The sequence below is a fragment of the Bolinopsis microptera genome, chromosome 13 (genome assembly GCF_026151205.1).
Source record: "Bolinopsis microptera isolate Bmic1 chromosome 13, MBARI_Bmic_1.0, whole genome shotgun sequence".
NCBI classification, from domain to species: domain Eukaryota; kingdom Metazoa; phylum Ctenophora; class Tentaculata; order Lobata; family Bolinopsidae; genus Bolinopsis; species Bolinopsis microptera.
In genome coordinates, this window is record NC_087084.1 from 6,295,390 (window position 1) to 6,320,453 (window position 25,064).

Sequence of the window (25,064 nt, forward strand, 5' to 3'; positions counted from 1 at the left end):
TTAAATAGTGACAACTTCAGGTCGAAAATAATAATAAATTCGCCTTGTTTTTTCTATCTTTTCCATAGAAAGTCCATTCAGTATTCTCAATAAAACGAAACTATTCCCTGCACAATAAATTAAAACACCTTGTTTTTCTTTAAAACAAGACAGACCTTACCCCGTAACGAACACGTCTAACTAACATCCCTTCTCTCACAGCCCTAACGTACTCTGGCTCCACGAGACTAACGACGCAACCTACGTCTTCATCTTCCTCTTCTCCTGTCCAGTAATCTACCTGGAGGTAGCCATGGTTGTGGTTCTCTGTGTCCTCCCGCCGGTCCTGGTCATGTTGCTACAACACCATATGTATCCGATGGAGGCGGATAAGTTCAGGGTAAGTTGTGACGTCATTATTTGGTGATGACGTCATTGTGCAGTGTTGACGTCATCAGCTGTGAGTTTTACTTTCTTAAAGCGTTTTTTACTAGCTTTATTTGAAAGCCGGTCCTTGGGCATCAAGCAAGTGCGCTGCATTTACACTTTCCATGCAGTTTCCATACAGTTTAATATTTCAACTTTAATAACAGAAAGGGTTTAAGGACTTTTTACAAGGATACTACCACAGCATGTCATCAAAAAGCATTGCATCAGCTTGTAAACAGGGATCAACCATTCTGGTTGCTAATTCACTCATTGCACTAACTTAACATTGCACTAACATTGCACTAACTTAACATTGCACTAACTTAACATTGCACTAACATTGCACTAACTTAACTGAGTCCTTGCGTAAGGTCTGAATGTCTAAGTTATAATTAATATTAATGGCAGTTTATCTACTTCAAAATCTGTGCATGAGATTTTCATACTGATTTCCAAACTAAAGGAAATATTTCTATGATAAATAGGTTTCACCTAATGAGATAGCTCTTAATATGGTGTAAGCTGAAATTGCAGGAATTATTCGTGATTAAAATTTGTGTAAGGATAATGTAATTGTAGTGTGTACAATGTTGCTTGATGCCCGTTGCGGATTTTGATTCTAATGTTTTATTTAACGTTGCTGTATCTGTTTTTACTGGTAACGTGGCTACTTCAATTAGAACTCTGCAATTTCTGATATTAGATAATTTATCAGTCAGTGGTTTTTTATTATGAAAATAAGTCCATAAAGCGCGCCGCACTAGGATCACTAGGATTAGTCCTTGATGCGTCACGCTTTAAGACTTATTCATCACTGTAAGATAGGCCTTCATAATTTAGTTTCTGAATAATAAGTAGCCACGTGACCAACCCGGCTACCTCCGCTGACAACCATGTCGCTACTTTGTTTGCTGTGCAGCATGTCCCGTCCTTCCCTCAGCTCCAAGATTGGAACAAAGTCCACGCGGGACGCGACTACCGGCCCTGCTGCGGTTACCGCCTCAACTCTTTTACTCTGACCCAGTACTTTGGGTTGGGGGGTAGGGACGGAATGGGGTATTCGGGAGAGCAGCTGGTGAAACGGGATGACAGTGAGAAATATCAGACGGGTAGTGCAGCGTATGGGAGTATTAGGAGGGGCTCCGCGGGGGAATCGTAACGGTGGGTTGTAACACGCTCAGGTGAGTTTTATAGGTGTTAATTAGTTGTAATTAGGAGGATTAGTTTTTCGTGAATTGGGCTTTATTTAGAGTTTATTTAGACTGTGATGTTTGGAAACCTGAAATTGATGTTAATAAAATTGGTTTATTCCTGTTATGTGTCTAATTTATGCGATTAGTGACTAGCATAACAATGTTTTGACAGTCCATTCCATTGCAAACATTATGTATAATTGATACTTTTCTAACCCCAATTATTTGTCATCGTGATCATCTTCTGATTGTCCTATTTTGTTTTTACCTGTAGCTTTTGCCGCTGCTGTCGCTTTTTGGAATTTAGCGTGATCGCATTTCCACCTTGCAATAGATACTGATATAAATAATTGAAATTGCCGAATTTACAAATTGCCAGCTTATTTTCAGCAAATAACGTATAATTTTACCGACCCAATAATGCTACCTCCTGTTATACTTATGATTTCTCTTACCTTTATGAGTTTCTCACTCCCTGAACCATAGCATAAAATAGCATCTACCCTGATTCTTGAAGCCGTATTGCAATCTTACCTTCTTAAAGTTAATGGCATTGCAATTGATTTCTCAATAATTGTGCCAGAAATATCCATGGCATACTTTAACATAGACTTAATAAGTAGTTGAAGTTCGATTCCCATTTTTTTACAAATTCAAAATACAAATGAAATAGAAATTAAGAATTTTTGGTACAACTCTGACAAATAATATTTATTTTCAGCTATACTACCCAACCGAATACACGCCTATAAAACGTCACGGATCTAGCAGTAATTCTCGAGCAAACTATTCCACGCTAATGGAAGATTGAGATCAGAACGAAATATTATGACGTAACGCGATCCTCTATGACGTCACGTGATGCTCTATGACGTCACAATTAACACGATATGACGTCAGATGAAGACGTGGACTCAGATGATTCGAGCTGAATTACAATCTCAATGTTTAAATGTGTTGATGTTGAAATAATTTATGTGTTTAATTAAATGTTGATTTGTGTACGAGCTGATATGATATAATTTTAGATTAAAGTCCTGTGGAGTTCTGGTGAGTTTTGATTATAAACAAAGTGTTTAATTAATCACAATTACTCTGAACCTATTAAGTATTAAGAATGTATTTGAATTGAATTTCTATTAATTTATTAGACCGATAACAATATGAATATGTATTACTGACATTACTTTTAGTAATTTACGTTATATTTATAACTTTTCCAGTGGCGCGCATCAACAAAATGTTCGTGATACCTTGATGGCCGTTAATTCGTTTGTTTGTGGCATTTTACATAGCATATGTCTTACTCAACATTTATGTTGGGCGGAGACCGGTTGAGATAGTACTTCATATAGTATAGTTTATAGTGATAAGATTCAAGGTAAGGATTTTGTAACTTAAATCTCGAATTAGAATAATTGTGATTCCTTGCACCAGTAGTTGTATTGAACCAGTTTTTGTCGAAAAGGCATAAACAGTAAATTTAGAGTCATTTTCATGTATATTTTGTTTAAGTGTAAATTAAGCTGTATATTGTTTACTGGTTATGCAAGAGAATGTTAATTTTATTTATAATATCCACCTTCGACTAGATCTATGGTTTACAGAATTGATATCATATGTTTGACAAAAAATGAATATAAATTCACGCGTGCGGCCAATTAAAATAAATTTTAAGTTGCTGTGACGGTTTTTTATAACACTCAGTTATTACAGGATGGGCAAGAATAAACGCAATTTGAAAATTTTTGATTGACCTTTTTTCAATGAGTCTCTTTTAATCGAGTAGGTTGCTTCACAAATCGCTATGTTTATAAAAGGTTATAATTATAATGTTATTGCACCCGTCGGAGTTAATTTCTTTACGTTTGGTAATTATTAAATAATAATTATTGAACTTGAACTTAATAAAAGTTTGGTTTATGTTATATGCTATGTGGTGTATATTTTACTTATAGCTGTGATGATAGAAGTAGTGAGTGAGTTCTAGTAATGTAAAAATTGAATATTATTTATTGATTAAAAATGCCAATTTCCTAATTTTAGTCCTGAAATGTGATTGAAATCAGTATGTTTGATGTTCAACTTCAAGTATTTGATGTTGAACATAGGCCCAATGCTGGCATAACCAAGCACTCGATTTGTAGGCCCAATTTTCTGTTCAAGGACCAAACAAAAATTTTAATGTGAATTCTGATGAACAGTATGCAGTAGGATCTCAATTTTGAAATGTATTAGTTTACTTATGGTTTAATTGCTACGTGCGTGTTGATCATGCCTCTGCTATTTTGTGCTCAGTTTATCTCATATCTATTATAGTTATTTCTAAACTGCTATGCACATGAAAAGTTCAAATTTATCCACAGAGTCTTACTTGTTAATGTTTATCGACACTTGATTCACAATGTCAATCCTTCCTAGCTCGGCAGGCCCAGTGGTGCATCTCGCCTGTCGTGCATGCACTTCTCGCCGATCTACGAAGATGCGCGGCCCAGTAGTGCATCGAGCTACAATATCGACACTTGACCGACAAAAACGGACCAAACATGGGAATGGCTTTGATCACTGATATATATATCATATACTGGATACACGTTTCACATAACCATGAGTCTTCGCGTACTACGTGAGTGTGCGCGTGCTACTGCAAGTGCAGTGGCACTTGCAGTTATTTTATGACCAATCAAGACGCTAGTCGCTAACCTGGCACGCCAGTCCAGCCGTGCGGCGTGCGTGGTGCTGTTTTCAATTGCTTCAGCTGAACAGACGCGCGCGTTTAGTTGAACTCGTCGACGGTTTTGGACAAGTTGACGGACAATGGACATTAACTTGACGGTTGTCGGTCGACGGCCGGTTTTGTCATGAACGGCCTATAATATTTGGTAGTGGTACAAACAACAAAGCAAACAATTTACGAGTAATGAGTATCACCCCCGATTTTTAGATACGTTGTATGACCCGCCGCGCACGAAGTGCGCGGCTCCCCCGCGACAGTGGGGGTCACCACGTGATACAAGTTATATGTTGCTTTATCCAAAGCCCTCTCGCTTGTAGTATAATATAGCGCGCGACCGCCGAAGTGCGAAGGCGGCACAGGAGGTGTAAAACAAACTTGATTGACGTTACCTGGGGACCGCAGGCTACCATGTTCATGCCTAGTAAGATTAACGATGTCAACCCATCAAGATCGTTGCTCTGCGAAGCAAAGCAACATTCAACAATCGACGAATTACTGGGCCGCGCTCAGCCTGTCATTCCGCCGAATCTCTATCAAATGTTAATGAACATGATAGCCTGAGGTCCCCAGGTAATTGACGATGCAAAGCAAGAATGCTAGTTCGCGCGGCGCGTCGAAGCGGCGAAGTCCTGGCCTCCAAGAAACAAGCGCGTCACGCAGTATGCGTAGACTCATGGCTAGGTGAACGTTGTATTACCCACCGCGCACGAGTGCGCGGCTCCCCCTGTGTCGTAAAAACGATATTATAAAGGGGGACTTAGTGAAACTTATTGCTTGTTTCTTTCACGTTCAAGCGAAGCTCGAAAAGAGCGCCGCGCACAAAACTGGCGTACCAGGTAAAAATGATCATAGTTTGCGTTGATTCACGATGTCAATCCTTCGCATCTCGCCGATCTGGTTGCGAGAAGCATTATTGGATGCGCACGCGCGACCCAGTAGTGCATCGCGCTACAAAGTTTGCGTTGAAACGGCGGCGTTTTATAAATGCCTCCTTAGAAAGTTATGGGCAAAAACTATTTTGATAACGTGATCACAGGTTTGTTGAAAAAAAATTCGATTATGTATGTGGATTGTTTAGGGCTCGGGTTAGCAATTAGGGTTTTAGTTAGGGTTATGAATAATTTCTGAGTTATGGTTAGAGTTAACGGTTGATTCACGATGTCAATCCTTCGCAGCTCGGTGAGGCACAGTGGTGCATTTTGCCGATCTACCGAAGTGGTTGCGAGAAGAATTATTTGATGCGCGGCGCGACCCAGTAGTGCATCGCGCTACAAAGTTAACGGGTGATACTCGTAATCTGTTCCATATATTGGACCGTCGACGAGTCCAACTCGGCGCGCGTCCTGGTAGGTTGTAAACCTACAAGGTTAGAGTTATAACAGCTAGCTTGAGATTAGAGTTTTATGTTAATTGACGATGTCAATTCATGGCAGCTCGTTGTAGCAGATCGTAAGCAGATCGGCGAGATGCGAAGGATTGACATCGTCAATCAAGGCAGCTCGGCGCGGCACAGTAGCGCATCTCGCCGATCTAGCCAGGCACAGTAACGCATCGCGCTTCAAAGTTTTATGTAATACCGTATATTGTTAATTGCAGACAAAAAATCTAAAAGATGAATATCCACAAAATACTTTAATTTAAAACATTATAAATATCTTTTAAGTTTTTATTTATCGAGATTTTCAGATTTTAGCTTTTCTCTACTAAAATTTTATTGTTTTGATTGAATTTTCATTCAATGACCAATTAGTGAGTTTATTGTGGATGGCACATGTCATTGGGGGTACTGCAAAAGTTAAATTACCGAAGAAAGCTTGAGTAAACCAAAAACAGCGCTACTAATTCACTCACCAGTGATTTAAGGGAAAACGCACTAATTGTATATTGCATAATTATGCAACGGGTAAATAAATCCTAGATCAAATGATTCGATTTAAATTAAACTACTTCAGTAGATGCTGAACCGAATATAACAAGTTTTGATGGTGCAGCTCTTTTTAAAACATATATTTTCATCACATATTTACAGAAAGCTGTATTGGTTTTAAAATAGCTGCCTGAACCTATATCTATTGTCACAGTTCAGTACTCATAATTTGTGCATACTTAGAGGCTAATGCTACACCAATGTGTAAACTAATACCACCATACATATTTTTACAAAGGTTGCCGTTTGGTGTGAGCAATAGCGAACAGCACGCACACTCCTTTGCCCCGTCAACCTATATCTAATCTATTTAAAGAGTGACAACCATACTGCACATTGAATTAGTATTCCGTTAAATATCAAATTGATTTATTGTAAACTTGTCTTATCTGTAATAAATGGCATAAAATTGAAATTTTTGTTTAACTGAAGGGCTGCAAGGTGAGACAGTTTACATTGACAATTCATCTGGTTTAATCGTAATATTATTGGATCTACTGTGGTTTTTTACTATGACAGTTGATAGTCTATCATCAGTCATCTGATCGTTACTACTATATGAGCTAATGGCAGCTACATTTAAATTTAAACATTAAAATTTGATTTATTGTAGCGTATAATTTCTGTGATCGAGTGTGAACCATCTTTAAGGATGTGATATCATTATCGTGGGTTAATGAACGAAGACCTGTGACTAATAATATTGAATAAGACATTATTAACAACATACGCCTGAAGATCACAATGCTCAATCATTAACAATTAAAACTGTACTGAGCAAAATCAACTTTTTTTCATGATTTAACTGCACTCTGTGTCTTTCAGAGTTTACTAAAGCTACAGTCTAGATCAGAAAATCTACAGTAAAAAGTAAATATGTTACTATCTTCACCTAGTACTAGCCAAGCAAGTGGACAAACAATAGTTCTGGATAGAACCAGTTATGATGAGGTAGTTCAATAAACTGATAGATGCAATCTGTGTCTGAAGTCTTTTCTCTTATGAAAATGTCCTACTGACAGGACATTTTCAAATTTCAGCTACGGGTATATGACCCCCAGAATATAGGTCGTTTTTTGAGCACTTAGAAACAGGTGTTAAAACTACTTCTAAGCATGTTTAGGGGTGTAAATATGTACATAATAACCCTTTAAATGTTTCTTGGGTAGTTGAAAATAATTATTAGGTTTTTAAGTGCACTTTTTTCACCTGTAAAAATACCATTTTTTAACAGGGCCCCCAGAATATAGGTCCAAACATCTGTTCCTAAGTTTTTCTAAAATTGTCACAGACAGTTATATGCAGTCAGAATATGTTGCTGAGACTGTATTGATGATGCCAATGGCTCAAGATACTAAATTGAAATGGTTTAGAGTATACTTAATAACAAAAAACCAAAAACTATGGCCCCCAGAATATAGGTATGCAAAAATCGTCCTCAAATACTCCATCTTCATACATTTTGATGATGCCATCTCTTCAGGCCTTCAGCATATGTTCTTTAACTGTTTCTCAACACTACCCCACATTCCTCAATGCTCAGGGTGACAGAGAAAATGCAGAATCTTGGTCGCTATTTTTTTTTAAAACCTATATTCTGGGGGCCATATACCCGTTAGGTTGGTTCATAAAAACCGAAGTTGATCCAATCGCTCTGGGTCCAAGCTTATTAGTTGATGCCTTGGCTAAAATACTGCCTTGAAAAATTTCGTGGCTCAACTCCATCGGAATCTGGACCCACGGGCCACGCCCTTATTTTTCGAGGCCCTTATACAGGCAAAATTCTTAAAATTGCCATTTTTGACCTTTAAACGTCTAGATAGGGCCCCGAAAGCAATTTAGTCTAATATAAACGTGATAGAAAGGTTAAAATTGGTCAAGGTCTCATGTCTCTACGACCTTGCCATCAACATGTCTCCGCACCTCCATTAGACCTATATTCTGGGGGCCCGTAAAATTGTGGTGGCCATAACTTTTTTCCAAATTGTCAGTTTGCAGATGTCTCGATGAAAAGATAGCTTAAAATAATACTTATACTCATACCAGTAGTCTTAATGGCATGTGTTGGACAGATTTTTGTCATGACCATTTTTCGCCATATTTACCCCTCTAGAAAATGACAACATCGTTTAAATCTTTCGCTGTCATGACCAAATATACCAAAATACCTCATGTAGGTCCAAAATTCTTATCCAGAAACATTAGTTACATGTTTTACTCCAACCTAGCAGTAACAGATCCCATTAGTATCGCTTATCTTGGTTAGAACTGTATACACTAACATGACCTATATTCTGGGGGCCACCTATATTGTGGGGTTCATGTACCCGTAAGTTCCTCGACCTAAATTCCAATATTATTTCTGAATATTAGTTGAATGACCAATTAGTGCTGGATTTTCCCAGTCAGAGTAAGCCCCCTCCCCCCCCCCCCCCCCCCCCCCCCCCCCCCGTATTTATTTTAATTTCATTACCAATAATCATAAATACCTAGCACTGTACTGTATTATTTTTTATACTCAGGATAATATGTTAGATGAGAATATATATCTATGTTTTTAATATTATTCCGAATGTTTGATTTCCCAATGTCTCTATTATTCGCAATATTTTTATAGTTTTTAATCTATTCATGTTTTACAGAACTTTTACTCATGATCTAACTTCATTAATATTACCAACATTTACCAACATCTATCACGTGTTATAATCAACATTAATCACTTGTTATTACCAACATCTATCACGTGTTATTACCAACATTAATCATGTATTATTACCTAAATTTATCACGTGTTATTACCAACATCTATCACGTGTTATAACCAACATTTATCACTTGTTATTACCAACATCTATCACGTGTTATTACCAACATTTATCACTTGTTATTACCAACATCTATCACGTGTTATAACCAACATTTATCACTTGTTATTACCAACATTTATCACGTGTTATTACCAACATTTATCACGTGTGACTGTCACGTGTGACCTCTAACTATCCGCATAATATAGGGAATGAGCGGGCCAGCTGCCAATAAATATGTTACACTGGACGAGGACACTGACTCACTAATGTCACACCAACCTGACCTTCTCACTTCCAGGTGAGCAATTTGTTACATTTTATTTTTACTCAAAATCAAAATTCTAAAACTTTGAGTTTACTAATTACTACCATATCTACCAAGATTCAAGAAAATGGTTGAAAATATTGTGTTGTGTATCTGGTTTTACAATCACATTTATCATTATAATTTGAAAAAATTATGGTGCACCTTCTCAACAGCATTTAGATGTAATAACTTTTCATAAAAACCAAACTTAAAACCAAATAATTGTTTTATTAAAATAATTGTTTTATATTAAAAATATAACTGTTACCCTCTGCAGGTCAGTCGAGATATCGACCCAAACAGATGCTTCCATCTCAAGTGAAGGATCGAGGGGAGGCTCCATGGTTGGGGGTATCTTTATCTTGATGAACGCTGTACTTGGTAATTTTCATTTATCTTTACGTTTTAAAACTAAGTAAGTCTACCTTACCTTATTATATATATAAAAGTGAATTTTAAATCCCCACCTTATATGACTATTTTGGGCCTAAATAAATTTACTCTTATTTGGTTTAATTTTCAGCTGAGATGTCGTTATAAAAGTATCGTTTTTTTAATTTGCTTACGTTTATTATTTTACTTACTTTATAATACAATTTATTTTTTCACAGGTGCAGGAGTTTTAGAGTTTCCGTACATGTTCAGTAAAGTAGGACTAATCACAGCGTTTCTACTGCTAGTATTCCTACTTATATGTGCTGGTATGTTAGTTGTTACAGTTTGGGAAATGTACTAACCGACTCTTAGCTGATTCTTAGCTGACTCTTTGCCGACTCTTGATCGAATCTTAGATGAATTTTATCAGACTCTTACCGGGCCGTATCTAGCTCTCAACGGCAGTCCGATCAGTGCCGGGGGGATCAGATACATGATCCCCCGTCAGTGCCGGGGGGGGGGGGGGGGGGGGGGGGTCAGGTACATGATCCCCAGTCAGTGCCGGGGGGGTCAGGTACATGATCCCCCCGTCAGTGCACCAACTACCTTTAAGATTTGAATGTGTTGTGCTATATTGATTAAACACAACCGTGCTGCAACAATGTTGTACTCTTAACGTTGACATTAGACGTGACATCTGAAATGATTTTATCTATGAATTACAGTAGAATACGATACCGTGTACGTAGAAGTACGCTGGGAGTGAAGTATCACATTCCTTACCGTCACTCTTATTTTATCATGTGCTGTGGTATAATGTTACCAAGCTAACGTTTAGTTTTACAACAGCTGTTGATAGTCTGGCATGCTGGAATGTCGTAATATTAGTGAGAACCCCAATCTACAAATCATGGACTATTAACTTAATAAGTTAATTACGTAATTAATAGCTGTGTGAATCTATAAATGGAACTGAAACAGCACTTTGAGTAGATAAATTGTCATTGGGTGTACAACAGATCATCTGTGATATCTTAATCCTCCTCCCTAAGGTACCACGCACATAGTGCTCGCTAAAACGGTGGATCTTACTGATTCTGCTAGCTATCACGAACTTATAGGAAAGATATGTGGATTTAAAGTTCTGGTGAGTGAGATGATAATAATTAACTCGTTTAGTAATTCAGTTGTTTAATAATTAAAAGTTAGCTGAAGTTGGGACTGAAACAGATTGACCGGAATGATAAACTGCTGGTTAGAGAAAATAAAATGAGGAAATTATTTCTTCAAGTTTAATGAAAAATTACCCTTAAAATTATCTTATTTTTAATGTGTAAATGTATAAACTAATTTGATGTAAGTTGATTATTAAATTATTTAATTAAATTATTTAATTAATTATTACTAATTACCTCTCAGTTAACAGCCCAAGTAGCTCTCATTCTCTACTGTTCTGGATCAAACATTGCTTACATGGTAACTGTTGGAGATATGCTGCAGGAAGTCTGTTTCTACGTTACAAATACTACAGGTTACTAATACGTTACTAATGCGTTACTAATACGTTACTAATACGTTACTAATACGTTACTAATACGTTACTAATACGTTACTAATACGTTACTAATACGTTACTAATACGTTACTAATACGTTCCTAATACGTTATTAATACGTTACTAATACGTTATTAATACGTTACTAATACGTTACTAATACGTTACTAATACGTTACTAATACGTTACTAATACGTTACTAATACGTTACTAATACGTTACTAATACGTTACTAATACGTTACTAATACGTTATTAATACGTTACTAATACGTTATTAATACGTTACTAATACGTTATTAATACGTTACTAATACGTTACTAATACGTTACTAATACGTTACTAATACGTTACTAATACGTTACTAATACGTTTCTAATACGTTTCTAATACGTTACTTATACGTTAATAATGCTACAGGTTCATATTTGCTTAATTAATTAAGTGGTCGATGAATTAGTTGATTGACTAGTCCATTGATTAATCAATTTGCTTGTTAATCTATCGATAATATTATGAGTCGTTCATAAAATTTATTTAATTTGTTCGGTTACGGAAACAAAACATAGTATTTACTACCCCGCTCCTATGCGGCAAAGATATTGTAGATACAACTAAATAATTTACACAATACGGTGCCTATGTCTGAGCGGCTCCCCTCAAAAAAACTTTCTCTCCTCAGGACAAAAGAAAATCGCGATTATTTAGGCCAAAAATCGCGGCGCCGCGACAAGCCAAATTAGGCGAAATCGTGGCGAAAATCGCAGCAAAAGATAATGTATTTGCACGAATAGAATTATGAATTAGGGGTAGACTGGTTTGTAGGGTAATGACTTGCTAGTTGGTTTGTGTGTACGACTTAGAGGTGGCTACTTAGAGGTTGCGGCATGTTGCCAGCGGGGGTAATGCAACGACCATGATTAATGTCAGTATTTGAGATTTTTCCGAAACTGACATTGTCATTAATGGTCATTAATGGTCATTAATGGTCATTAATGGTCATTAATGGTCATTAATGGTCATTAATGGTCATTAATGGTCATTAATGGTCATTAATGGTCATAAGATATCTCAAATTTTGAAATATCTGGCAGTAGCCTTGACTAAATCTAATTGAGGGGAGAAATCATGTTTCGTACGGAGATCAGCGGCTTAGGTCAATACAGATGAACGGATCAAAACAGCCAGTCAGAGCGAGCTGTCGAAGTTGGAGTACCCGCCAGTATTTTACTTCAACAAAACAGGAGACTTTCCCATGCAGGACATCTGTCATGAGTTGAAAAAACTGGTTAACTGTCTCCATTACCTCAGTACTAGATTCATCATAATGGCCGATTCTGATTCGATCGAAGACACGAAATTCACCCTAAACTGGGGGATGATTCTTAAACTCGCTACGGAAAGTGAAGAATTCAGAGACTCTGTATCCCTTACAACTCTGCAGCACTCTGATAGACAAAACCCGCAGTGTGCTGCAGAGCTAACGGCTACATGGGATGTTCTAAAACAAGCAGGATTTCTGAGCCTCTCGGCCTATCTTAAGGCCGGGTTTTTGCTCCTGGCAGCGTTTTATGACAAATCGCTGACTGTTTCAGAAAGAGCTGAAAATGCGTGGACTGTTTTCGCGTTCTTCACTCTGTGGGGAGAACACTCGAAGAAATTAAATACCAGCGAGAACTTCATAACTAGAGAAAGCTTCAAAGACTTAATAACCGCAGCTAACGGACTTGTCTTGTATTTTGTCGACTTGATTTGTAATCACCCCAAAGCACCAGTAGTACCGTGGTTTTTATCGTCTGATCAAAATGAACAACTCTTCGCTCGAATCAGGGTTGGACGGCACTCTGGTAGACGCACACAAATCGACTCTACAAGAGTCCCTGAAGCCATGGGTTGTTACAACCGACTATTAGAGGTGGAGAATACGCTTGATGTTGAATGTGGTACAAGTGTTCATAAAACCGCTTATACCCGGGGGAAGACACTCTTTCGTTCTGAGTGGAGCAAACATCCAGAGAAAAAGATTGCTGTTGATTTTGGAGGTTCGGTCAAGATGAGTAACCTTATAATCCAAAGCTTAAAAAGAGGATCCAAGATTGGAGAGGAACTCTTTGTTTCCTCTTCTAGTTATGGAAGTTCGTATCTTTCAGGTGATAATGGAAATGTTATTTCTGAAAGACGGCGGAGTCTCCAATTTCCACTCTCATATGGTAGTGAACAACAATCAGATGATGAATCAGACCATGAGAGTGAAGACAATTTTTCTGATTATGAGGACGAAGAGCTGGTTGATAGCTCCACTAAGGTCGTGACCAAATATTGTAACCAAGGCAAGACCAACTTTGGTGCGAAAAGCCGAAGGAAAAGATTTTTTGGTCTTGCCTTGGATACAAGTATTGGGTTGTATCGCCCAGTCTGTAAAGGTTTAGCAGAACCAGAGCTATGCAACGCTCAAGAGGTGCAAGTTGGTGGAACAATAACTGGTATACTCATAACAGGCAAGGATGAAAAAAGAAGGCGCACGGTTGTGCAGGGCAAAGTGCTTTCTATATCTGTTAAGACATCTAAAGCATCACAAAGAAAAGGAAATGCTCGGTCGGGAGAGAGAAGACCTGCGGTGGCGATCTGTATTGAGCACGATATGTCTTCCCAGTGTTGGGTGAAGACCCAGGATGGTTCAATAATAAGTTTAGATTGGGAGAATGTTGTTGTTATGGTATAATTGGGTTAGTTGTAATATGTAGTAATATCAGTGTTTGAGAAAGTTGTAAAATTAACTTTTCATCCCCTTCCAAGATGTAAAGTACCGTCTACTTATTGTTAGTTAACTTTAGGTAGGTTCTAAGTGGTCCTCGTGTCCGTCCTTCTTGTTCCAGGAAGTGCGGAAAAAAACATGACCATTAATGTCAGTATTTGAAATTTTAGCAAAACTGACATTGTCATTAATGGTCATTAATGGTCATTAATGGTCATTAATGGTCATTAATGGTCGTTGCATCACCCCCTTGCCAGCATTATGGCATCCTTTGTATAAGTTTTTCACTATCACGTTCATCATGTTCGTAGAAATATTTCTTTAACCTTCATGAGTTTTTGTCCATATTGTGTTCGCAAAGGTATGTTATAAAGTTATAATATAGATTAATTGTCTTAACAATTGATCAATGTTCTCATTGTTCCTTTGTTTCAAATCTCACTTAACAAATTTGTCGCGGAGAATGGGAAAAATCGCGATTCCGCACGTGCCGCGATTTCCTTTTGACCTTGCAGTCCTCATCGGAGCAAAGAGTTGAAAACAAACACGGGTCTCATAAAATCAAAAAATACCAAATAAGATAAAAGTGATATTATCCGATTATTAACAGATAAATAAAATATGGTAAACAAACAGGAACAACAATATTATTTGGAAACGAATCATAGTTGTACAGTCTACATTTATATGATACGTATGTATAATATGTCAATAAAATTAGAATATTTATTTTTTTATTTTCTTAATACTATTGCAACCTGGCCTTCGGCCAAGATCCAGTGTCGCAGTTAAAGAGAGCGTAAATGAAATACAATGAACCCGCTCAGTCATAACTTATAACCAATCAGCTTGCCGCCGCCGCCCCCCCCCCCCCCCCCCAGTCGTTATTTCTTATCTCTGAATATCTTGTTAAACAGGACCCCGTAACAATGTGGTTCCTCTGGTTCATCCATCGGGTCGAGATGCGCAACATTCCCTTTAAAAAACCTCCTGAAAAACACCAGAGGAGCGTAGCCTACCCTCCCTTGCTCTTGTGCTGAAAATACTTTATCTCCCGTTATGGGTTTCTCTTTAAGGTTGTGATAGCAGCTCACTGCAACATTGTTAATCAAGATTGTTCCTGACGTTGTTATAGGTCTACAAAACCCTTTCTGTGTAACCGGAGTTATCTCTTTAAGTTCTATGTAGCCCACGTTCCTTTTGTAGAGGATGTCTCCTGGTTGAAGTGTTTTTGTCATGACAAAGTTTGATGACGTCAGGACAATGTCAGGTTGGGGGATGATGATATCTGGGGGTTTTGGTGGAAGTAACGGGGCTTCCGAGGTTTGTGAGACGTTGTCTGTTGATAGTGCAGTTCCAGCTGCTGATACTACAGTTCCAGCTATTGATTGTGCAAGTGAAATTCTTGATTGTGCACGTGAACGTCTTGATTGTGCACGTGAACTTCTTGATGGTGCGACTGATGGTGCGACTGAACCAGCAATTGATATAGCATCATAGTCCGGTGGTTCATCATCTTCACTATCATAATCCGGCAGTGGCGTGGCACTCCCTGACTTAGGAGTACCCTCACCCAGCGTTGTGACGTCATCACCCATCACTGTGACGTCATCATCTTCAACCACCCCCGGTATGATGAGATCTGGCTGTGGAATGTGAATATCTGGACCTCGTACAACAATAAGCTGATCTCCTTTAACCATCAGTTTAGTTCCATCCTCCAACTCAAGGAGAGTGTACTTAATACTACCCCGGAAATCTGTCTCCGCCCAAAGTATCAGTTTGGAGAAAGCTGGTTCTTGGGTCTTCTCATCAAAGCCTAGCACGAGATCCCCTAAAATGAGTTCGTCAAGACGGAGTGTCATTACTTGTCCACTACGAATGACAATGATGAGAGAGTCTGGGGACATTTTGTAGATGAGGGACGAGGGTGGGAGGATATCAAGATGTTTCTTGTGGAAGATGATATCTAGATATATATATCAAGATGTTTCTATCTAGATATATATGCTGCCTTTCTGCTCTCTTGGTTATTGATCTTCAGTGTATGTCCCACATCATCTTTTTATATTATTGATCCTAAAACACAAACGATTTAGGGAAAATACCCATGATAAGGAAAGAAAGTGTTACTTTTGAAAACCAGGAGAAAATACATAGAACAGTATTTCCTCCAAAAAAAGAAATCACCAGAAAGTTAATTTTAATATACATATTATCAGATACTATGCAATGATGATATTACTATATTACATGATTACATGATACTATCGATAATTGAAAAACAAAAAGGATGAATCATATGACTAACTCCTCAAGCTGGATCGTAATCCCTTAACAGATTGAAATTGAGTCACTTAGGTAACGTTAAGATTATATTATGGGGCAGTGGAATTAGCGGGCTGTGATGAATGACTTGCCACCCCATGGCAACATAAAACATATTGGCTCTTTTACATATAATTGTAAAAACTTCCATGAGGATAGTTCTAGAATTTATATCTTGAATTGTCAGGAAACTCTGTAAATTATAATACATTTCAAAACCTTGTGAGTTATTTGATGTGTTAAACTAAACAATCGTATGATGCAAAGTTATATACTACGCTGTTAATTAATCAGACCTGAGAGTACCTAAAGGCTGCAAATTGGGCGAATTTTCCAGCTTAATCACGGTGTTTTTTCCTCCAAATTTGCGGCACAGCATTTAAGACAGGTTTGAGGTTTGGGATCGCACTATTTGCAAAATGTTACCGCACCTACATGAAGTTGCCTCTGTCATTATTTAATTAATTAATTGATTAATTATCCATTGAAATAACACCCCTCCTAGTTGAGACACACGAATACTACTGTGACAGGCACTTTCTAATTCCAGTAGCCAGTATCGTGGTTATACTTCCCGTTATCTGGTTCAAGAACATCAGCGCTTTCGGTTATGTGAGTTCCATTTAATTATAATAGATAAATAATTTGTAGTGTTTGTAGTCAATATTTTTTATGAGCTATTCTTAGTTCGAAGTCACTCAGGTTTTCCAGTTACCAAGTTACCACATGTTACCAAGTTATCACATGTTACCAAGTGACTAAGTTACTACAAGTTTTCAAGTTTCCACATATTACCAAGTTAATAAGTTACCACAGGTTTTCAAATTACCAAGTTACCAAATGTTACCAAGTGACTAAGTTACTAAAAGTTTTCAAGTTACCACATATTACCAAGTTAATAAATTACCACAGGTTTTCAAGTTACCACATGTTACCAAGTTACTAAGTTACCACATGTTTTCAAGTTACCACTTGTTACCATGTTACCACAGGTTTTCAAGTTACCACAGGTATTAAAGTTACCACATGCTACCAACTTCAAGCCCCAAACACAATAAAACCCCTCAACACAACAGCAAAACTAAAGTCCACTAGCTTAATAACACAGCAGAGCAGCAGATGTAAACATTGTGCAGATTAATGTGCGTTTCCATCACAGAGATTGTGTAGTCTCCTAATGTGGGACGTACTTAATGTGGTATAAAATGCGGTGATCTTATGGAATTTAGCTGGGCGGGCCAGAATAATTAGCGATGTTGAGATATGTGTGGCAAATTAAGTGTGCTCCAGGGTTAGAGTATATTAGAGTGTTATAGTTTTGGTGTTACGTTAGTTCTGGTCCACCCTGTACTTAATAGATCAATAGAAAAGTCAACAAAACCAGTTCAGTTATGTTTATACCAATAAATGTGGATTCTGGTGGGGAGGTGAGGCATATTTTTGTTGACATGTGACATTAATTCTGGGTTTTGATTGGTCAATAGTGAAAGCTGATTGGTTAATTGCTGTCACATGTCAAAAAATATGCCTCACCTTCTCAGTTCTTACCTGTATTCACATCTTTTATGTCATTATATTCATGATGAATTAATGATGATGAATAAATGATGAATTAATTAATTATCGTAAGTTTCTTGATGTTATTTTATGTAATTTTATGTAATTAATTATAAAATTAGTTATGTAATTAATTATCGCAGGTAAGTTTCTTCTCTGTAGCCAGTGTGTTCTACTTAGTGGCAGCAGTATTTGTTGAGTACCTAACTACGGAACAGAGGACACCTGTTAACCTGTGGTAACGTTGTTAATTTATCTTATTTGTGTGATATTTTGTACACGTGACAGAGATTAATCAATCAAAACTAAGAATCACTGTCACGTGTCAGAACAAATATTGTTCACCAGAATCCAGATCAATGTTATATTTAAAAGAGTTTTAAAGACTTTTAAAACATTTGCAATTTGTTTCTTTGTAGTAGCACAAAATAAATCTGTTCTATCAGGCTGAATTTCATTTGTTAATAAATAGTTATGAATTGCTAATTTATTATCTATTTATAAATAGTTATCTACATTCTACTTGAATTTGTTTTGTGGGATTATGTTTTGACAAATCTAAAAATATTGTATTGATAAATAATTAAAGTTGGTTAGTGGGGAAATATTTATTGTACACATATATTTTTTTACATAGTGCGATGATATTTTGTAGACATGTGTGATGATGTGATGTCATAAATTTTACTTTACCTTTACTTTACTTTGACTTGAATTAAGAATAGCCTTGAGACTGTTAAATGTCATTTTACTCCCTTTTTTCATAACAGCATAACCTAAAGTAATATATCTCTCAGGTATCCACCGGCCAATACAGACCCTCTCACCATACTAAGTGTGTTACCAAGCATGTCATTCGCATACCAATGTCACATGACATCTGTCCCACTGTACGCTGAACTGGCTGGAAGATCTATTAACAAATATATGGGTAAGCTTGCATGAAGTGCCTTACTTTTTGAAACAATTCTTTTTGTTTGCCGTGTATTTTAAACTTTTCTGGGTTGAGTTGTTTTTCATATTATTGCCACTGTCCGTCCACTATTTGCGGAATATCAGGAACGCGCGCGTACTCTTTTGAGATATATGTGGCGCGCACGCATGTTTCAAATTTATAGCGCGCCTACCTACCTGCCTAGGTCGATCCAGATGAAATCTGGAACGAGTTTCGTGTCAACGCTTCTCTCCATTTATCCCTATCACACATGAGTAAACGCAGCTGGTCAGGTTCCATTCCAGTGTCTTCAAGTAGGACGTCCGGGAAGGTCTTATGTGGTCGTCCTCGATAACGCTGGCCATAGGATGGTTGCCAGAAAAGGAGTTGTTGAGCAGGTTGGTCCTGTAGACGGTAGACATGTCCTGCAAAACGAAGTCTTCGTGTCTTTATAGTATCTGTCACCGATGGAATCTTTCCATAAAGAACGGAGTTAGGTGTATGTGATTTCCATGAGATACCAAAGACCCTTCGTAGCATTCTAGTATAAACACCGTCTAGTGCTCTGATATCAGCCTTTTTAAGAGTCCAGGTTTCTGCACCATACAGCAGAACAGGTTCTACTGCAGTTCGAAAAATCTTAGTCTTGATCTTCCTGGACATATTAGATTTCCAAAAAGCATCTAGACTCTGTAAAGCTTTCCATGCGAGGCCTTTCCTGACATTGATGTCTCTGCTTGTTGAGGCTATAAAGGATCCAAGGTACTTAAAGTCATGAACTTCTTCTAAAGGGTTGCCGTTAATAAAGACTCTATCGTCTGAGTTGACAGGTCGCGGGATGTTATAGGACATGTATTTGGTCTTTCCGATGTTAATAAGGAGACCATAACGGGCTGCTATGTCAGAAATGCTTTGGCAAAGGCGGCCATTTTCGCTGAAGCTGTCAGTAATTGTTGCTAGGTCATCGGCGAAGTCCAAATCAGCAATGTAGTTACTTCCAACTTTAAACCCATCACGTGGCCCTATTGCTAGTCTTAGTATGAAATCCAGGACGATGATAAAAATGAGAGGTGCAAGAACATCGCCCTGGAGAATTCCGAGGTTGGTAAGGAATTCTAAGGTTATACCTTCAGGGGTCATGATTTTAGCCTTGGTGTTGATGTAGAGTGACATAATGGCTTTTATGATTTTTTTAGGAAAGCCGTAGGAAGCCAGGATGTCGGGAAGATGCGATCTGAAGATGCAGTCAAAGGCCTTTGAGAAGTCAATAAAGGAGATGACACAAGGAAGCTGGAAGTTCACAACCTCTTCGATGATACGTCTAAGAGCCAGAATCTGTTCACGAGTCCCTCTTCCAGGCCGGAAACCATTCTGGTTGTATCGGAGGCGAGGTTCTATGTGGCTCCTGATTCGGTTTAGAAGCAGCCTGTTGTAGATTTTCGTGGCAACAGGGAGGATGGAGATGCCTCTGCTATTTTCAGGACAGAACTTTTTAGCTCCTTTGGGTATAGGAAGAATGGCAGTGACAAGGAGCTCTTCCGGGGCTTTACCAGTAGCTAGCATGTTGTTGAACAAAGATAGTAAAGTAGTGTCCAAGTCAACACACTTGTACAGCAGAGAAGGAATTCCGTCATGACCGTACGTGTCCTTTGTCTGCTTGAGAGCTGTAGATAGTTCATCTGCTGAGAACGGTGACGTTTCAATTGGGAGTTCTGGCTTTTGGACTTCAAAGCTACCCATTCTGATGTTGTCAGCAGGATTGTAAAGCAGTTTGCTGTAGTGGTCAGTCCACGCCTTTGCTCGATCTGCCTTGTTTCTATATCCAGGTAATGGAGACATAGATTTAGGCTTACGATTGGTAAGGTCATTTATAAGCTTCCACGCAATACCAGAGCTGTTTGATTTCGTCTGCCATGCTGCATACCCTGGGTGGTTTGCGCGCAATATATGCAAACGTACGTACGTAACTGCATATATTTAATATATGTACTATCATGTCATGTGCGTGGGGTGGCCAAGTGGGGTGCCATCAGAAGATATTTCCTTGGATCGTGTATGCGATTGTGTATGCATTTTGCGCGCCGCACGTACGTTACAATATTTATATTAGTAAAATTTACGAAAATAAGCTTTCAAAGGTCTCACTAAACTGCTCGTATTTATAGACACTATGATATGAACAACTAAATAGTAAATAGCACCTTAAACCCAATCTGGAACCACTTCTAAGGGCCGCACTCACACCAGAAAATCTATAATTCAAATCAAAAATCTTTACTCGGCCCTGCATGCGATTTGTGTTCCCGGGTAGATGGCATGTGTTTCGAAGGTTAAATAAGTAGCACCTGTCCCAAACCATCAGAAAACCCGAGTTATGGCCAAAAAAGTTATGATCCCTTCAAAATAAAAAACGACAATAAAGTTTAAATTGAGATAAGTTATAATCCTTACTGTAGCCAGTCTTGCCTCAACTCTCTACAGATCTGACTCATTGTTCCTTATACCATGAAACTTGTCAGGTTCTGTAGTTCGTTTCAAGAATCTCACTAAGGTATCTTCTAAACAATTATTGTTTTGCCCATTCTATCCCCAATTGGATATGAACCTTGATGGACATATATTACATGCCCCATTCCAACAAACCAGCGAACAAAAACTTAGAAATCTGGGAAGCCTAAGATCAAATTGAGTAGTCAAAATAGTATCTTTTTTATTATATAACAATAGTGATACCTTTTAGTGGAAATGTGCAGACACTACTGTTAAGTCGTCTTCAAAATGATCAAGAATAAGTCATAATTAGTCGAAATAAGCCGTCGCAACCCCAGTATATCTATGCAAACTTTCCTCAGCACACCGAAAGGTTTCTCCATCAATTTTCACATCAATTTTCGTTGTGTTCCATACATAGCAAACTGTTCTTTTTTCAAACTTCATTCACTTAACATATTCACACATTAACCCCCACCTGGTTACAATCTCACCCGCTAACCCTTCCTTCCTCAGTTATCGTAGGAGTGGCCATGTTTCTAGCAACCACCTCCTACCTTGTGGTCGGCTACACTGGATTTGCTATCTACGGTTCCTCGGTAGATCCTGATATCATCCTCAGTTTTCCGTCTGGCTCGATAATCATGACAGTGGGAAGAGTAGCCGTTACCCTTGCCATCTGCATGACTTACCCTATTGTGCTGTTTATTGGTGGGTGGGGGCCTTTTCCGCATTTTTCAGATACTTAGGATGAGTCTTGAATTAACATTCTTGGTGACAAATGGCGTAAAAATGTTTTCCTAAAATTCTTAGCGTCATTGTTTGCTCGTTTGATAACGTAATCCTGTAAATCTCATTTAGTATGCCTAACGTCTTTAGCTGTTCTAATTAACTTCTGATTAACTTCTAATTAATTCCTTTTCAACTTCTAATTAATCCCCCCAACCTTAGGTCGCACTGCTCTGGAAGGTTTCGTCTCAGAGGTAACCCGACACACATCTCGCCCGCTGCGCCCTAACAACGAGAAATTCCGCATCTCCTCCATCGCCATCTGGTTCGTTGTGACTGCGGCCGTCGCCACGTTCGCTACAGGTATCAAAGATGTTATAAGCGTGGTGGGATCCATCGCCGCCCTCTTCATGTTCATGTACCCAGGGTGCATTATCACTGTGTTGGCATGGAGACAGAGCAACTACGCCCACGTGTTTGTAGGTGCGTGCTTTGTAGCGCTTGGTGTTATAGTGTTCCTGTTGAATCTGGCTAGTACGGTGAACGACCACATGAAGGGACATCCTGATGGAATGTTGAGTTGGTGGACATTCCAGGTTCCTCTGTCTTAACTGCTGTAGCTGATCAATGGTTGGTGATTAATTAATTAATTATTACCGAGTCCTCTGATGTGTGTGCACTTAAGACGCCTTCTGTCAAGTTTTGGAATTACATGAAGTTGTACGATCAAACTTGGATTTAGGTTGGAAAAAACGGTTATTTGACAAAGAACACTGTCATATCATACATATGCTGACCCTCAAACAGCTGGGATAATATTTTGATGGAATAAGAAGTGAGTTTTACTCTCTTTGTTCAGAAGACAGGATTGGAAACTATTTTAATGGTTTCGCCAAACCAAGATCCCCAATAATTATTGTCACAGTATTATTTTGAATCACAGAATCGCAAAAGTTAGTCCACATGATTTCGTTAACATTATCCACATTTATCGTTAACATTATCATAAAAATCGTATGTTTCGTTCGTTTCGTTTCAATAAAACAAGTGAAGAACAACGTTTGCGTCATGAAGTATTCATTTTTGGCACGGTCTCAACTAACGACAATTTTGTAGTTCCAGTAAAAACAACTGATAATGAATCACGTCAGAAATAATTAATATTATCACTGCCCCAAATTCTTGAGAATTTAGTGTCAGGATTAGTTTCGTGTATTTTATCAATGTCCGAGGTTATTCCTGGTACGTTTGAGAATCTTATCGCTCAGTTACATGACCCTTCATCTCAGCAAAATTTCCGTCGAAATATCCAGAAAACGTGTTCCCCACTGGTTATTAGTCGATTGATGTGGCTAAAAAAGATTGAGAAATTTAATGTACGTGCCTTTTAAGTTGTTGTGGAATAAAGTCTATGTAAATTAAGTTGTAATTAATTGTTGATCAATCAAAAGTAAGTAGGTATTGATTACAAATGTTGTACTTATCTGGATGGAGGTAATCCTTACTTCTTGTGACAGTGATTCTGGGACCTGATTGGTTAATCGCTGTCACGTGACACAAAAAATAAGGTTCACCTCTACCAGTATGCAGATCTATTGGCATAGAATTATTAGATTTAGTTGTGAAGCCAAATTTAGATTTAAAGTGGAATTTGATGATTGAAACATGCCTTTCTTATATATTTCAGGAGTGATTTCAAGGTCACACATTTTTTTGAAATATCGTTCTTTGGCCGTCTCCATCATAAAATCTTTTTCCACTTCAAAGAAATGTTGACAGAAATGAAAAATCTTTCACCGTTTTGCGATAATTTGCTGAGTAAGTTGTGGCCGGAATTTCTGTGGAAGATATCTAGGTCAACGAAAATATCAATATTCGGATTTATACGTTGGGATATTATTCCGGTTTTATGTTCCAAACTGCACTGACGTATTATAATATTTACAGATTATATTTCAACATGTTGCTGGAGCTGACTATTTTTACCGCACGGTGAAATAATGAGATCCAGGTTGCAATTACAGTCATAGTAAGGACTAGGAGGGTACTTCAAAACAAAGCTACTCAAAATTTGTACTTCGGATTGTTCTAGAATTAAAAAACTAAATTCCGTACGAATTTTAAGGGAAAAAACCCTGTGAGTTCTACGATTTGTCAAGGGAAGTGGTTTCCTGACGGGAATGATTCGTCATTTTCGTCTAGGATTAAATAAACTAGGATTCTGCCGTGGAAATATGTTGTGTTCATCAAAAATTTTGGGGGTCAAATAGTTAAGTTGGGTATTGATTATTGATGTTTCGTCAAGGTTGTGGGACGGTCGAAAAGTAATGTTTAGGAACATTGATATGAAGATCATTGAAATAAAGCTTTACATTAAAAAGCGAACAGAAATAATGTTTTAATGAAATTAAATAGATAAATTACGTATTGAGATTTTACGTCATACTCATATTCTCAAATTATTTGTTTTGTAGTAGTGTTGAAAGTATTAAAAAAAGTGTTGAGACTTTCAACACTGTTATGTATCAAATAATTTGAAGATATGAGTATAATGACGTAGAAATGTCGATACGTGATTTATCTATCTACCTTCATTAGAATTTAGAACATTGTTATTGAGTCTATTCAGAAAAAATCGAAACTTTCCCGAAAAAATGATCAAATGAGACACGACTAATAATCAGAACAGAAATAAGTTAAGCGCTGTGAAATTTTGACCATTTTCAAATCAGCCGAATAAATTAATAACAGGTTGAAATGGCCAGATAAATGACATGGCATTTATTTTTAGCGTGTTCACTTATCAACTGAAGAAGATCAACAGTTTATTTACAGCTGACTTCTGTAGAAACCTCCTTACTTACTATAACTATTGTTGTCTGGACTCTGGTTGCAGTATTTATATTCATTTAACCTATACTTATACTTAGTTAATAGATGTATTGGTGTTCGTTA

The 25,064-nt window shown here is 37.8% G+C and overlaps 3 protein-coding genes across 6 annotated transcripts in view; all 3 read left to right on the plus strand.

The window, feature by feature from the left end:
- Positions 1–3,961, plus strand: part of LOC134825562 (phospholipid-transporting ATPase IF-like) — an 81,161-nt gene extending 77,200 nt beyond the window's left edge. The window contains exons 29-31 of one of the 2 annotated variants that reach the window (XM_063837790.1): positions 202–379; positions 1,349–1,589; positions 2,323–3,961. In XM_063837790.1, the coding sequence (XP_063693860.1) occupies positions 202–379; positions 1,349–1,567 (397 nt within the window). In that variant the 3' untranslated portion in view covers positions 1,568–1,589; positions 2,323–3,961. The remainder of the gene's footprint in view (positions 1–201; positions 380–1,348; positions 1,590–2,322) is intronic. The other variant, XM_063837791.1, reaches the window with a different exon arrangement.
- A 5,314-nt stretch (positions 3,962–9,275) lies between these two features.
- LOC134825246 (sodium-coupled neutral amino acid transporter 7-like) lies at positions 9,276–23,641 on the plus strand. The gene is made up of 10 exons (XM_063837395.1): positions 9,276–9,376; positions 9,663–9,766; positions 9,997–10,086; positions 10,813–10,907; positions 11,180–11,291; positions 16,905–17,011; positions 18,100–18,194; positions 18,754–18,887; positions 21,897–22,091; positions 22,332–23,641. Exons 1-10 carry the CDS (start codon positions 9,288–9,290, stop codon positions 22,718–22,720), a joined length of 1,410 nt encoding a protein of 469 aa, XP_063693465.1. The 5' UTR covers positions 9,276–9,287; the 3' UTR covers positions 22,721–23,641.
- Positions 17,037–25,064, plus strand: part of LOC134825247 (dnaJ homolog subfamily C member 27-like) — a 96,711-nt gene continuing 88,683 nt past the window's right edge. For all 3 annotated transcript variants that reach the window (XR_010161519.1, XR_010161520.1, XM_063837396.1), the window contains exon 1: positions 17,037–17,049. The gene's annotated coding sequence lies outside the window, so the exon portion shown is untranslated. The remainder of the gene's footprint in view (positions 17,050–25,064) is intronic.